The sequence below is a fragment of the Canis lupus genome, chromosome 10, assembly GCF_048164855.1.
Source record: "Canis lupus baileyi chromosome 10, mCanLup2.hap1, whole genome shotgun sequence".
NCBI lineage: Eukaryota > Metazoa > Chordata > Mammalia > Carnivora > Canidae > Canis > Canis lupus.
This window is the reverse complement of record NC_132847.1, coordinates 5,937,884-5,952,139: the sequence shown is the minus strand read 5'-3', so window position 1 is coordinate 5,952,139 and position 14,256 is coordinate 5,937,884. Positions and strand designations below refer to the sequence as shown.

Sequence of the window (14,256 nt, the reverse complement as noted above, 5' to 3'; positions counted from 1 at the left end):
CCTGCCCCCCGCCCCGCCCCCGCCCCGTTCCGTCCCCCGGCCGCGCCCTGCCGGCACCCAGGTTCCTCCCCGCACGCTCTCCGGCCCCGCCCCACGCTGCTCCCAGGTCCTGCCCGGTCCCGCGCTCCGACCCGCCCCACACCTTGGCCCCGCTCCCAACCCGTTCTACACTCAGGCCCCGCCTCACAAGCCGACCCGCCCGCGCTCCCGCCTTGCCCTGAATCAGCCCCGGCAGAGCCCGGCCAGATTCCCCCGGCCGCCCTGCACTTGGCCCGCGGTGCCCCCGCGCCCCTGTCCCGCCCACGACTCGGCCCCACCCTGCCCTCCGCCCCGCCGCACGTCTCGGCGCCGCTCCGGCGTCGGCCCCGCCCCGCGCCCGGCCCCGCCCCGCGCCCCGCCCCGCGCCCCGCCCCGCCCCGCGCCCGGCCCCAACCCGCGCTCCCGCCCGGCTCAGCATCCCCTCGGAGCCCCGCCCTGTCCCCCGCCCGCGCCCTATCCCTCCGGCCCTCCTTGCACTCCCGCCTGCTTCCCAGTCGGCCGCGCCCAGCAACGCCCCCAGCTCCCGCCGGGTCCTGAGCCGCGGCCCAGCTCGACGACTCGGCTCCACCCTCCATCTCCGACCTGCCCTGCCCTGGCCTCGGCCCCTCGGCCCCGCCCCCGGCCCCTCGGCCCCTCGGCCCCGCCCCCGGCCCCGCCCCCGGCCCCGCCCCCGGCCCCGCCCATCGGCCCCGCCCCTCGGCCCCGCCCCGCATCCCGGCCCCGCCCCTCGGCCCCTCGGCCCCTCGGCCCCGCCCCGCGCCGTGGCCCCGCCGAGCTCTGCGTCCCGTGGGGCTCCGCCGCGCAGGGAACGTCTGCAGGACCAGGAGCTCCCGCGGCCCGGACCCCGTGGCCCGCGTGGCCGCTGCAGCCCGAGCGGCCGGGCGAGGAAAGATGGCGGCCCTGACGACGGTCGTGGTGGCGGCGGCGGCCACGGCGGTGGCGGGAGCTGTGGCGGGGGCGGGCGCGGGCGCGGCCCCCGGGAGCGGCGTGGGAGCCGCGCAGGTGCCGCAACAGGTAACCCGCGGAGGGCCGGAAGCCGTTCCCGCGGGGGGGCGGGGCTGTGGGCGCTGCGGGCGCTGCGGGCGCCGGGGCCGGGACGGGGCCGGGACGGGGTCGGGCCCCCGCCGAGCTGGTGTCCGCCGCAGCGCCTCCGGGGGCGGGGGCGGGGGCGGGGGCGGGGGCGCGGGCGCTGGGAGCCTCCCCTGGCCGCGGCCGGGCCCACGCCGGGCGTCGCGCTCTGTGGGCTTGTGCGTGCAACTGCTTTTTCAGAGCCACGGCCATGTGGCTTTGGCATCGAGGCAAAGTCTGGGTGGAACCCTGGCTCCGCCGCCCCCAGCCCCGTGATGAGAACCTAACGTCTTGGCGACTCCGTGCCTTCTGGTCCCCACGTCCGCGGGGCCCTGCACGGTGCCCGGTCGTTGGTGGCTGCTCCGTTATTGTGTCTGAGCGAGGAGCACAAGAAGAGCTAAACACGGGGTGGTCTCGTATCTGCCTAGGACCTCGGTCTCCGCGCCGGGGACCAGAGGATCCTCAGGGACGGCTGGGTCCAGTTGCTTCCGCCAGAGACCTCCACTGCTCTCGTTGTCCCGCAGCCCACACCCAGAGCGTGGGCAGCCCCCCGTGTCCTACCTGCAGAGTAAGTCAGAAATCCCACTCACTCTTCACATCTCCAGTGCCGCTGCCCTTGTCCACACCATCATTTCTCCCTGGCTGAAATACTTTCTGAATTGGTTTCTGTTCTAACATTCTTGCCTTCTTAAAGTATCCTCAACAGCCGGGGCAGTTCAGTCCAGTAATGACACTCTTCAGCTCAGAGCCCTCATAGTAAAAGCCGATGTCCTTACCACGGTCTGCAGAGCCTTCTGCTTGTCCCTCAGGCATGCCTAGCACTCTCCTACCTTAGGACCTTTGTCATTGCGATTCCCTCTTCCCTCTTGATTCTGTGGCTAGCTCTGTTTTCTTCTTTTTTAAAAAAAAAAAAACTTCTTCTATTTATTCATGAGAGACACACAGAGAGGCAGAGACATAGGCAGAGGGAAAAGTTCCCCTCTCTGCTGAGCAGGGAGCCCCATGTGGGACTTGATCCCAGGACCCCGGGATCATGATCTGAGCCAAAGGCAGATAATGGTCAACCACTGAGCCACCCAGGCACCCCTAGCTCTGTTTCTTTCATGTAACTTTGTTCAAGTGCCATCAGCTCAGTGATTCTTTTCTTTTTTTAAAATTTTATTTATTTACTCATGAGAGACACAGAGAGAGAGGGAGAGACTTAGGCAGAGGGAGAAGCAGTCTTCATGCAGGAAGCCTGATGCGGGACTCGATCACCAGACCCTGGGATCACACCCTGAGCCAAAAGCATCTAGACGCTCAACCGCCAAGCCACCTAGGTGTCCCTCAGTGCTTCTTTTCATGACTTACCCAAACTGAATCCCCTTACTCATCACACCCTATTCCCTCTTCTGGTTTTGTTTTGCTCCATGGCACTTATTACCAGTAGGCTACATGTTACATATTTTCCTTTTTCTCTTGTGTTTTAGTCCTGAATCATAGTAGGCACTCACTGAGTATTTGAGGATCAATCCAGACTTGAAGGAAGGCTTTTGTGAAGTGAGGATAGGTTCTCTCTTTTTCTTCTTCTAAGAGAATATAGCGATTTTCTATCTTGATTTGAATTATTAGCTCAGGAAATTCCACCTCAGCCAAATGTTTCACAGCATCCCCCTGTAATTCTATTAATCTACCTCTGGCCCAGATGTCCTAGGGGGAAAAAAGTAAAATATAATAATGCATTAAGTACTTTAAAAATAATTTTTAACATTTTATTTAATGTATGATCCCAGGGGTTTAGCCAGCTTGCTGGCTTTTTCCATGAAACCTTTCTGGCTTACTCTAGTTCAAACTGATTTGTTCTCTAAATACTGTCATCATGTTTTGCCTGATAATGTCATTAATGGGCCTTTTTATCACTCCTTTCTGGTGATGTTTGCCTTTCCAGGGGTTGGATCAAAATCACCTGTGGAGCTGTTTGAAATATTTTATCTATTTCTGACATTTAGCAATGTCTGGAGACATTTTTGGTTGTCACAACTGGAGTGGGGTTGGGTTGTGTGTGCCACTAGCATCTGGTGGGTAGAAGTCAAAAGATAGTCCCCCAACAAAAAAATTATCTAGCCCAAAATGTCAGGAGTGTTAAGGTTGAGACACCCTGCTTTATATGCTTTCATCATTTTAGGGAAGGAAGAGCCTCGTAGTTGATGATGACAGCAGTAACAATCTTTCAAGGGTGTTTGGGCTTTAAAAAAGAAATTAGAACCACTGCTGTACCATATTGTGAGGTTTTTGAGGATTTTAGCTAGGTATAATCCATCTTTGCACTTCCCTCATATACCACACACACCTACACACTCAAATTCTCAGCTTACCACTGAACTTGAGTATTTGTCATATGATTAAATGCATGAATATTCCCACTGACTCTTATAGTGAAACCAACTAATGTTTTTTGAGGAGAGATTTTTCCTGATGACCACTTCATGGTGTAAGAAATGTTCACTAAAATAGCTAAAATTCCTGTATTAGTTTGTTAGGGCATACTAACAAAGTATCACAGACTAGGTGGCTAAACAACACAAGTTAATTTCCTCACAGTTTGGAAGGCTAGAATAGTCCAAGGTTAGGGTGATGCTAGGATTGCTTTGTGGTGTGAGCTCTCTCCTTGGCATGTAGATAGCTTAAGTGTCTTCACATGGCCTTTCTACTGTGCACAGAGAGAGAGAGAGATCACCAGTGTCTCTTTCTCTTCTTCTTCTTTTTTTTTTTAAGGTTTTATTTATTTATTTGACAGAGAGAGTACAAGCAAGAGGAGCAGCAGAGGGAGAGGGAGAAGCAGGCTCCCCACCGAGCAGGGAGCCCAGCATGAGGCTCAATCCCAGAACCTTGGGATATGACCTGAGCCAAAGGCATGCACTTAACCAACTGAGCCACCCAGGCACCCCTCTTCCTCTTCTTATATGGACACTAGTCCTATTTGGGTGGGGCCTCACCCTTATGATCTCATTTAGCTTTAATTACCTCCTCAAAGGCCCTATTTCCAAGTATAGTCACAAAGGGGGTTAGGGCTTCAATATATGAATTGAGGGGGAAGACATAAATTAGTCTATAACAGTTCCTTCGCATTATTTTGGAGAAATTCCCTTCGAAGTTTTAGAAACATTTTGTATTGTATTTTATTCTACAACCTCCTTAGTGTATGGAACCTTATAAATTTCTTACCCATAATGAAAAGTAATAACGCACCCTGTTTATCCTTTCTCATATTTATATGTTTATTGATAATCCCCCTCACCATTGTTTTACAAGTCTGAAGACCACAAATCCTTACCTTCCTCTCAAATACCATTTCCCTCTTAATCATTTTAATAGTTGAATTATGAGTTTTAAAAGGTATCTATAACAGCATCACACTAGCGTGTGTCCCTGCTTTAAACTAGGATAGGGCTGTGTCCTGTTCTGTTTTTTTCTTAAGTAAACTTCCCTCTGATGGCCTAGATGTTATGGCCCTTGGCTGCTTGGAGTAGTCCTTTAGTAATAACTACATTTCTTCTCTGACTTTACCTTATTACTTACAAGGAATTTCCTCTAGAAGATCACACACATGTGTAGGGTTATGTCTGTGTTTAGGTGTGGTAGGCTGAATAATGCATCCCTCCCCCCAGGATATTCACATTCTAATCCCCAGTACCTGTGGCTCTGTGACCTTACATGGTAAAAGGGACTTTGCAGATGTGATTTAATTAGAGATCTTAAAATGGAGAGATTATCTTGGCTTATCTGTGTAAGCCTAATGTATTCACAAAGGTCCTTTTAAGAGGGAGGCAGAGGGATCAGAGCCAGTGGTAGGAGATGTGACAATGGAAGGAAGAGGGTGCAACGATGTGAGGAAGGTGCATGAGGCAAGGATGAGGGCGGCTTTTAAGAGCTGAAAAAAAGTATGGAAGTAGATTCTTCCCTGAAGTCTCCAGAAGGAACACAAACCTGCCAACACCTAGGGCTCCAGAAATGTGAGATATTAAATTTATGTTGTTTAAGCCAGCAAGGTTGTGTTAAACTTATTTGTGGTAAGTTGTTACAGTAGCATTAGGAAAACACTACACTGGGGAAGACCTGAGAAAGCCCTAAGCCTTCATCCTTGGCTGACCTTGAAGCTCTGTGCAAGTGATGAGTGAAGGCTGAGTTTGACTTGTAAACAGCCTGCCTAAGTGTCGAAGGTGTACCCTGGTATGCGTGCAGACCTCCTTAGCAAAGGCTGGAAGACGTATTGGTTCTCAGCATCTAGGAAAACCTCTGACCAGTCAACCATAAGATGACAACTGAGCTAACCAGGCAGAGATTTCAGTGCCACACAAAGAATATAGTTTTCACAGAATTAGTTCAGGAAGTTGACTAAACAGCAACAACAACAAAGCTTGGGGTTGGAAGAGAATCTCATTTTGAGGCAAATTATATTTTTAATATAATTATTATATTTATAATATAATATAATTATGTTAATATAATAGATTAACCAAATTATATTTTTAAATATCAAGTTTTTAACAAAAAAAATATGAGCTATGCAAAAACCAAAAAAAAACACAAGATTTTTTTTTTTTTTTAAGCAGGATAAAGAAACTGTCTTAAGGAAGACTAGGTGTTGGAAATAATAGACAAAGACTTTAAATAAGCTGTTTTAAATTCATTCAAAAAAAACTAAAGGAAACCATGGCTACAGAACTAAAAGAGCATGAGGATGATGTCTCACTAAATTAAAAATACCTATAAAGAGATTAAAATTGTAAAAAATTAAATAGAAATTCTGGAGTTAAAAAGTACAAGAACTCAAATGACATGTTCCCTAAAGGGGCTCAACATCCAACTTCAGCTAGCAGAAGAAAGAGTCAGAAACTTGAAAATAGGCCAATTCAGATTATCCAGACTGAGGAACAGAAATGAAAAAAAGAAAAATGAACAGAGTCTCAGAGTCCTGTGAGACACCATGAAGATCATATATACTGAGAATCTCAGAAGGAGAGGAGAGAGAAATCAGAAGGGGCAGGAGATTATAAGAAATTATTGCTGAAAAACTTCCCCAATTTTTTTTTTTAAGTAGGCTTCACATGCAGTGTGGAGCCCAACATGGGCCTTGAACTCATGACCCTGAGATCAAGACCTGAGCTGAGATCTAGAGTTGGAGGCTTAATCAACTGAGCCACCCAGGTACCCTGAAAACTTCCCAAATTTGATGAAAAATATTAATCTACATATTGTTAATGCTTGATAAACTCCAAGTAAACTCAGAGTTCATACCTGGACACATCATAATCAAACTGTTGAAAGACGAAGACAAAAAAAAAAAAAATCTTGAAAGCACCAAGAGAAGGAACTTGTCATATACAAGAAATCTTTAATAAGATTAACAGCTGACTTCTTGTCAGAAACCTTGGATTCCAGAAGGCAGTGGAATGATTTAGTTAAAGTACTAAAAGTAAAGAACTGTTAACGAAGAATTCTGTGTCCACCCAAATTATTCTCTAAAAATGAAGAAATTAAGACATTCCCAAACACTAACATATATGCCAGTATATATGCCCTACAAGAAGTATTAAAGCAAATCTTTCAAAGTGAATGAAAAGACATAGAAATTCAGATCCACATGAGAAGAATATCAATGAAAAGTACTGGTAAAGTAAATGGGGAGGTAAATATAGAAGTCAGTATAAATGTAGTTTTTTGTTTGTACCAAAATTGTTTCAGAAACTAGAGGAGGGGATTTTTTCAATTCATTCTGTGAGACTGGTTATTATCACCCTGATACCACAATCAGACAAAGATCACAAGAAAGAAAATAACAGACTAGTATTTCTTATGAATACAGATGCAAATTCCCCAATAAAATATTAGTAACTCAAATCTAACAATATATGAAAAGGATTCATACCATGATCAGCTGGGATTTGTACCAGACATACAGGTTAGTTCAGCATATGAAAATCAATCAATCAATAATAGAACTTATTAATAGAGTAAAGGACAAATCACATGATTATTCCAGCAGATTTAGAAAGAGCAATTGACAAGGTCCAACACCTTTCCATGATAAAAAAAATTCAACAAACTAGCAATGAAAGAGAACACATCAATCTGATAAAGGCTCTATAAAATTCCCACAGCTGACATAACACTCAGTGACAAAGGATTAAAAAGCTTTCCGTATAAGATAAGGAACAAGACAAGAATGTCCGTTTTCACCACTTACTCACTGGAGATTCTAGCAAAGGCAATTAGTCAAGAAAAACAAATTGGAAAGGAAGAAGTAAAACTATCCTTATTTGCAGGTGGCATAATCTGTATATAAAAATCCTTAAGGGTCCACATAAAAACTACTAGAGCAAATAAATTCAAGATTGAAGGATAAAAAAGCAATCGATAAAAATTAGTTATAATTTTATATACTAGCAATGGACAATTCAAAAATGAAATCAGGAAAATTTTGTTTATAGTAGAATCATAAGAATAAAACACATATGAATTTCACAAAAGAAGTAAAAACTTATGCTCTAAAAATTCCAAAACATCATTGAAAGAAAAGAAGGAAGACCTACATCATTGGACATTTTAGGCTCATGAATATGAAGAGTTAATATTGTTAAGGTGGCAATACTCCCCAAATTGATTTGCAGAGACAGTGCAATCCCTGTGGAAATCTCAGTTGCCTTTTTGTTCATAAATTGATAAGCTGATTCTAAAATTCATATGGGAAATGCAAGGGACTCAAAATAGCCAAAACAGTCTTGATGAACAAAGTTAGAGGACTCATATTTCTTAATTTCAAAACCTATTGTGAAGCTACAGTAATCAACGGTGTGGTATTGGCATAAAGATAGACATACAGATTAGTGAGAGTTAAGAGGTAAAGCCTACGTTTATGGGCAATTGATTTCCAACAAGTGTGCCAAGATAATTCAGTAAGAAGATTCTTTTCAGCAAGTGGTGTTGGGATAACTGGATATCTACATACAAAATGAAATTGGACTCCTGCCACACACCATATATAAAAAAACTAACTCAAAATAGATGGAGACCTAAGTGTAAAATATAAAAGTATAAAACTCTTAGAAAAAAATGTAGATGTGAGTCTTCATGACCTTTGAATGTTTCTTCTGTATAATATCTAATACACAAGCAGCCAAAGATAAAATGGATGAATTGGATGTTATAAAAATTGAAAATGTTTGTGTTTTGAAGGATGTTATCAGGAAAATGGAAAGATGGCTCAGGATAAAGGGGAAAATATTTGCAGGTCTTTTATCTGATAAGGGAGTTATATCCAGAACATATAAAGAATGCTTCCAACTAACAATAAAAAAGACAACCCAATTTTTATTCTTTACTTTTTAATTTCTTAATGATTTTATTTATCTGAGAGAGAGTGCATGCATATGCACACATGCATGAGTTGGGTGAAGGGCAAAGGAAGAGGGAGAAGCAGACTCTCCTCTGAGCAGGGAGCCCAACCTGGGGCTCGATTCCAGGACCCTGGGATCATGACCTGAGCTGAAGGCAAATGCTTGCTTAACCAACTGAGCTACCCAGGCACCCAAGACAACCCAATTTTTAAAGTGAGAAAGTAAAACAGAATTTCCTTGTGATCCCAAAATTCCACTGTTAGGTGTATGCCCAAAAGAAAGCATATTCATACTAAAGCTTGCACAAAAATGGTCATAGTAGCATTATTCATATTGGCCAAAGAGTGGAAATAGCTCATTTTCCATCAACTGATGAATGGGTAAACAAAATATGGTAGATCCATATAATAGAATATTATTCAGCCATAAAAAGAAATGAAGTACAGATTTATGATACAATGTGGTTGAATATTAAAAACATTATACTAAGTGAAAGAAGCCAGACACAGGGTTACACATTGTGTGATGCCATTTATATTAATTGTGCAGAACAGGCAAATCCATGGAGTCGAAAATAGATTAAATGGTTGCCAGGGGCAAGTGGGGAAGAGGGGTGAGGAGTGACTGCTGGAACATCCGGGATTTCTTTTTGGTATGATGGAAATCTGGAATTAGGTAGTAGTGATGTTTGTACACATTTGTGAATATATTAAAAACCATTGAATTGTACACTAGATGGATATACTCTATGGTAATATGAATTTCGTATCTCAATGAAAAAATATTTCCTAAATTCATTACTTTTTTTTTTTTTTTGGTTGCTTCTAGAAATGTAAACTCTTGTTTCCTTTCTCTCTCATCTCCTACATCAATCTGTCAGCAATTCCTCTTGGTTATAGATCCAAAATGTATTTGATCTTACTACTTTTTTTTTTAAGATTTTATTTATTTGAGAAAGAGCAGGGGGAGGGGTAGGAGGGAGAGGGACAAGCAGACATCACACTGAGTGCAGAGCCAGACGTGGGACTCAGGCCCAGGACCCAAAGATCATGACCTGAGCTGAAACCAAGAGTCAGATATTCAACCAACTAAGCCACCTAGGCAGCCCTGGTCTGTCTTCTTGTTATATCTGCCACCACCCCCGTACCCCTAGACACCATCATCCCTCATCCATGTTCTGGATGTACCAGCTTCTTCCTCCATCCTTCTACTTCCAGTCTTGCTTTACCTCCTCCCCCCACCTCCCACCAATTTATTCTCTGAAAATGGCCAGAAAGTGTTTCTTAAAAATTTCCATCTATCATGATATTCTTCTGCTCAAAACTCTTGAGTAAAATCCAGACTCCCTAAGTGACTTGAAATGCCAATGAGATAGGCCATGTACCTGCCTGTCTACCTTTACCTCCTACCAAGCTCCCCACCTCTGCTAACATCATGTCATCACTGCTCTTTGTCTGCTTGAACCAGCCAAGGTCCTTCCTGCTCTGCAGCTTTTGCACACACTGGGCCCTCTGCCTGGGACCCCTTTCCCTACTCTTTGTGGCATGGCTGGCTCCAATATTCCTTAAGCGTCATCCCCTCAATAGAACTTCTGTGGTCATTCTAACTAAAAAAACAATCCTTTAATCCATTATCTCCATCTCAGTCCTGTTTCTTCCCTCTCCCCCGCTTTTCTTTTTTTTAAAGATTTTGTTTACTTATTTGCGATTGAGAGAACAAGCAGGGGAGCAGAACAAGCAGAGGGAGAAGGAATAGCAGGCTCTTCGCTAAGCAGAGCCCAATGTGGGGCTTGATCCCAGAACTCTGAGATAGTGACCTGAGCCAAAGGCAGCCCTTAACTGACTGAGCCACCCAGGCACCCTTATCCTGTTTATTTCTTAAGTAGCACTTACTGCAGTTGGTGTTTTTTCTTTATTGCTGGTTTACTTTTTTCTTTTTAAATGTTTCCCTCATTAGACTTTAAGCCTGGGGCCATATTGATGTAGGTCATCATTATTTCCCTGGTGTCCAGAGCACCACATATCACATCATAAGTGTTTAATACATATTGCTAAATGACTGAAATAATTAGATCTTTTTGTAAAAATCCCCAGACTTAATATTTATTAATTTAGCATTTTAAAATTAAATAAGATCGGCCCCCAAATTATCCCTCAAGAAACTTGATTACTGACACTTTATCTCCGAAAAAAAAATTCTGCCTTCATCTTTTGCCATTTTTATTATTGATGGTAAATCTGTTTTTGTTCTCTGTGTAGAATGACAGTGGTTTTGGTACTTCGGGTGGGATTCGTCCCTTTCAGCTTCAAAACTGGAAGCACAAAGTCAGTCGGACAAAGAAAGCAGAGTTCATACGCACAGCAGAAAAATTAAGAAATCAGTAAGTATAAGAACATTATCTTCAGTTAACATTATTAGTTGTGTTATTTGAATCAGTGTATTTCAAGGGAAACAAGACAGTTATTTGTTTAGATCTCATACATTGGTACATTTTCAACCAAGATAAGCACTTGGTAAATATTTTTTAGTTCAGTGATTTTAATGAAGAGTCTGTACCCTCGAGTTGTTTTTCTTGAAATGGCCTTTTAATTGATCTCCCTCCTTCAGTCTCTCCTCTTTCAGATCCGTCCTGCACATCATGTCTAGAGTAATGGAGAAGTTGCCATTTACTTTCATTTTTCATTTTTAGCATATGTGTATTTTTTCTTTAAATAACCAGTGATGTCTGTCGAATGTTCATCATCAGCAGGACCATGATATAAGTATTGTAAAGGATGATCAAAAGAATTAGAACTTGTACACCCAACCCTACCCTGCAGTTGAGGGCTTTTTTTTTTTTAAGATTTTTAAAATTTATTTATGAGAGAAGAGAGAGAGAGGCAGAGACATAGGCAGAGGGAGAAGCTGTCTCCCTGCAGGGAGTCGGATGTGGGATTCGATCCCGGATCCCAGGATTACGCCCCTGAGCTGAAGGCAGATGCCCAACCGCTGAGCTACCCAGGCATCCCAGTTGAGAGCTTTATACGAACACTGCTTGACTTTGTATAATACTAATTTCCTAAGGAAATCAGGAGAAATAGAGCCTATTGTAAGGAATGGTCTCTAGATGGGCATGAATGAGGCAGTTCTGTTTAGAAATTCTGCCAACAAAAACGTATACTGTTTGACTTTTGAAACTTATACCATACTGTAGCTTTGGGAGATTGAATTGTCTCTGCATTGATATAATAGTTTTATTTTTAATATTCAGAATTTGAGGAAATACAATTTTATTTTATTTTTTATTTCTGAAATGTATGATTTTAAGTAGAACTGGACTCTAGGTTAGGGGTCTGGCTTATGTTTGTCTCTAGACAGGGTAATCGGCCAAGTGGTTAATAGCCATGTTTATAGCAAACCAGTCAATTATGGCAGTATATATACTTTGTTTACCAGTATGTGTTAGGTTTTTTATAGCTCTGAATAGACTTTCTTCATCTTGTTATAAGATTTTGGAAAATCTCATGGAAAGAAAGAGTGTTAGAAAAATCCATTAATAGAGTGTTTCTGGCCAACAATTTTCATTGAATACAGAAAAGCAACAGTTTAAAATATAGTTCTGTTTTTGTTTTCAGCATAGGTAATACATTCACATGGTTCAAAAATCAACATACATCGAAGGGTACAGAGTGGAGAGTCTGTTTCACCCCAGATCCCAGTCACCCACCTCTCCTCCCTTCAGACAGCCACTATTTTTATTTTCTTGTATCCTTCCACAGGATTTTTATTTGCTTAGGAGGAAATAAAAATACATATTCAGATTTTTCCTTTTTTATATAAGTGGTAGCATACTGTACACACTTTTACGCATCTTGTTTTGTTTTTAACTTAAGAGTATATCTTAAATACCAAGGAGTTGTTGATTTTTGTCAGACATGATCATGGCATTACAGTAAGTCAAGTATTCATAATCTCTAGAGATGCATATTCAGGTATGCTGGGGTGAAATTGAATCATATAGTAGATTTACTTTAGAATGCTTCAGTTAAAGAGAGACAAAGAGAAAGGATTAAAAAGTAGAAGAGCTTGGTGAACCAAGAGAGGTAAAATTATCAAATCAGAGTGATATGAAGGTAGGCAAGGGGAGTCATTCAATCGTTTTCTACTTTTGGGGTGTATCTGATATTCTTATGTAAAACCTTTGTTAGAAGAAGAGTGCATTTTGGAACTCTTTCCATATCAGCACACAGAACACAGTATTGCTGTGCTGTATTCCAGGGCACAAATGCACCATAATTTATGTACCCTGCCCCATAGTGATGGACATTTAGGTTATATTCGGTTTTTTGTCATAATGAATCATAGTTATCTACATCTGTCCAATTGTTTTCTACATGTGTAAATATATCTACAGGAAAAATTCCTAGAGGTAGAAATGCTCAAAGGCCCATGGGTTTGTAGATGTAATAAATAAATATTGTTAAACAGCACCCCACAGGCAATTTGTAATTCCACTAGAAATGTGTGAGAGGACTTATTTCTCCACAGTTTTATCAACAGAATATGTGTTTACACTTGTGATTTTTGCCAACCTGGTAGGTGCACAATGTTACCATGGTGTAGTTTTACTTTGCATTTCTTCTACTATGAGCAAGGTTGGGCATCTTTTCCTATATTTAGCTATCTGTCTCCATTAGTACATTTTGAATGTCTTAGCAGGTAAATATTTCTAACCTAGGAATCACAGAACATAACTTACTGTTATAGCAAATCCTGTGTACATGCAGACATTTCTCTCTGATCCTATAATTTCCCCCACCTGCCACCAGAACCTGGATGGCCTTCCCAGTCCTCAGCACAGGACTCCCTCAGTCCTTTAGAGTTGACATGCAGACTGAGATCTCTTTATATATTTTTTTAAGATTTTATTTTTTATTCATGAGAGACACACACACACAGAGGCAGAGACACAGGCAGAGGAGTGCTTCTTAAGCAGGCTCCATGCAGGGAGCCCAATGTGGGACTCGATCCCGGGTCACCAGGATCAGGCCCTGGGCTGAAGGCAGACGCCAAACCGCTGAGCCACCTGGGCTGCCCTGAGATCTCTTTGACAGCTCTGTTCTATCTTTGGCTTCCTCACCCATGCTCATGTATTACGGTAGTAATCTTCTCAGCCTTTGGGGCAGCCAGGTAGGGCCCAAGACATCTCATCTGTTTACCCCACTGTAAATTATAATATATATAATTATATATATTATAATTATATATATTATAATTATATATAATATATTATAATTATAATATAATATATTATAATATAATATATTATAATATTATAATTATATATATTATAATATTATATAACCTTATAAATATTAACTTTTTTTAAATGGATGCCAAAGTAGAAAATACTGGGAAACTCTCCCTTAGGTTATATGAAATTAAGTCATGGCCAGAGATATCCCAATATTTGTTAAATACAGGATTACTAGAGAATAATTTGTGTTCATTTCTGGAAGAAGAAAATAAACTTCTTTGACCAACCAGAAAATCTTTTTGCTAGTATTTGTTTTGTCTTACCCCAGGGTTCATGCTAGCATTAGCACTCCTTACTGGTAGATGAACTAAATCCAAAGAGCAAAGATGACACTGAAGAAGCTCTGAAGTCCTTATAGGTGATTTCCCTAAATATACTAAATATACTAAATCACCTTGTAGATGACTTCCCTAAATATACTAAAGTTCCTGTCTTTGTAGATCATTTGCCTCTTGAAATTTTAGGTTTATTAATATT

General features: G+C 42.3%; 1 protein-coding gene across 3 annotated transcripts in view; it reads left to right on the top strand.

The window, feature by feature from the left end:
• CCDC112 (coiled-coil domain containing 112) overlaps positions 1-14,256 on the top strand; it is a 45,310-nt gene that overhangs the window by 16,216 nt on the left and 14,838 nt on the right. The window contains exons 1-2 of one of the 3 annotated variants that reach the window (XM_072840598.1): positions 825-1,053; positions 10,742-10,863. In XM_072840598.1, the coding sequence (XP_072696699.1) occupies positions 931-1,053; positions 10,742-10,863 (245 nt within the window). In that variant the 5' untranslated portion in view covers positions 825-930. Of the gene's footprint in view, positions 1-824; positions 1,054-10,741; positions 10,864-14,256 lie in introns of those variants that run through there. The other 2 variants (XM_072840596.1, XM_072840597.1) reach the window with 2 other exon arrangements.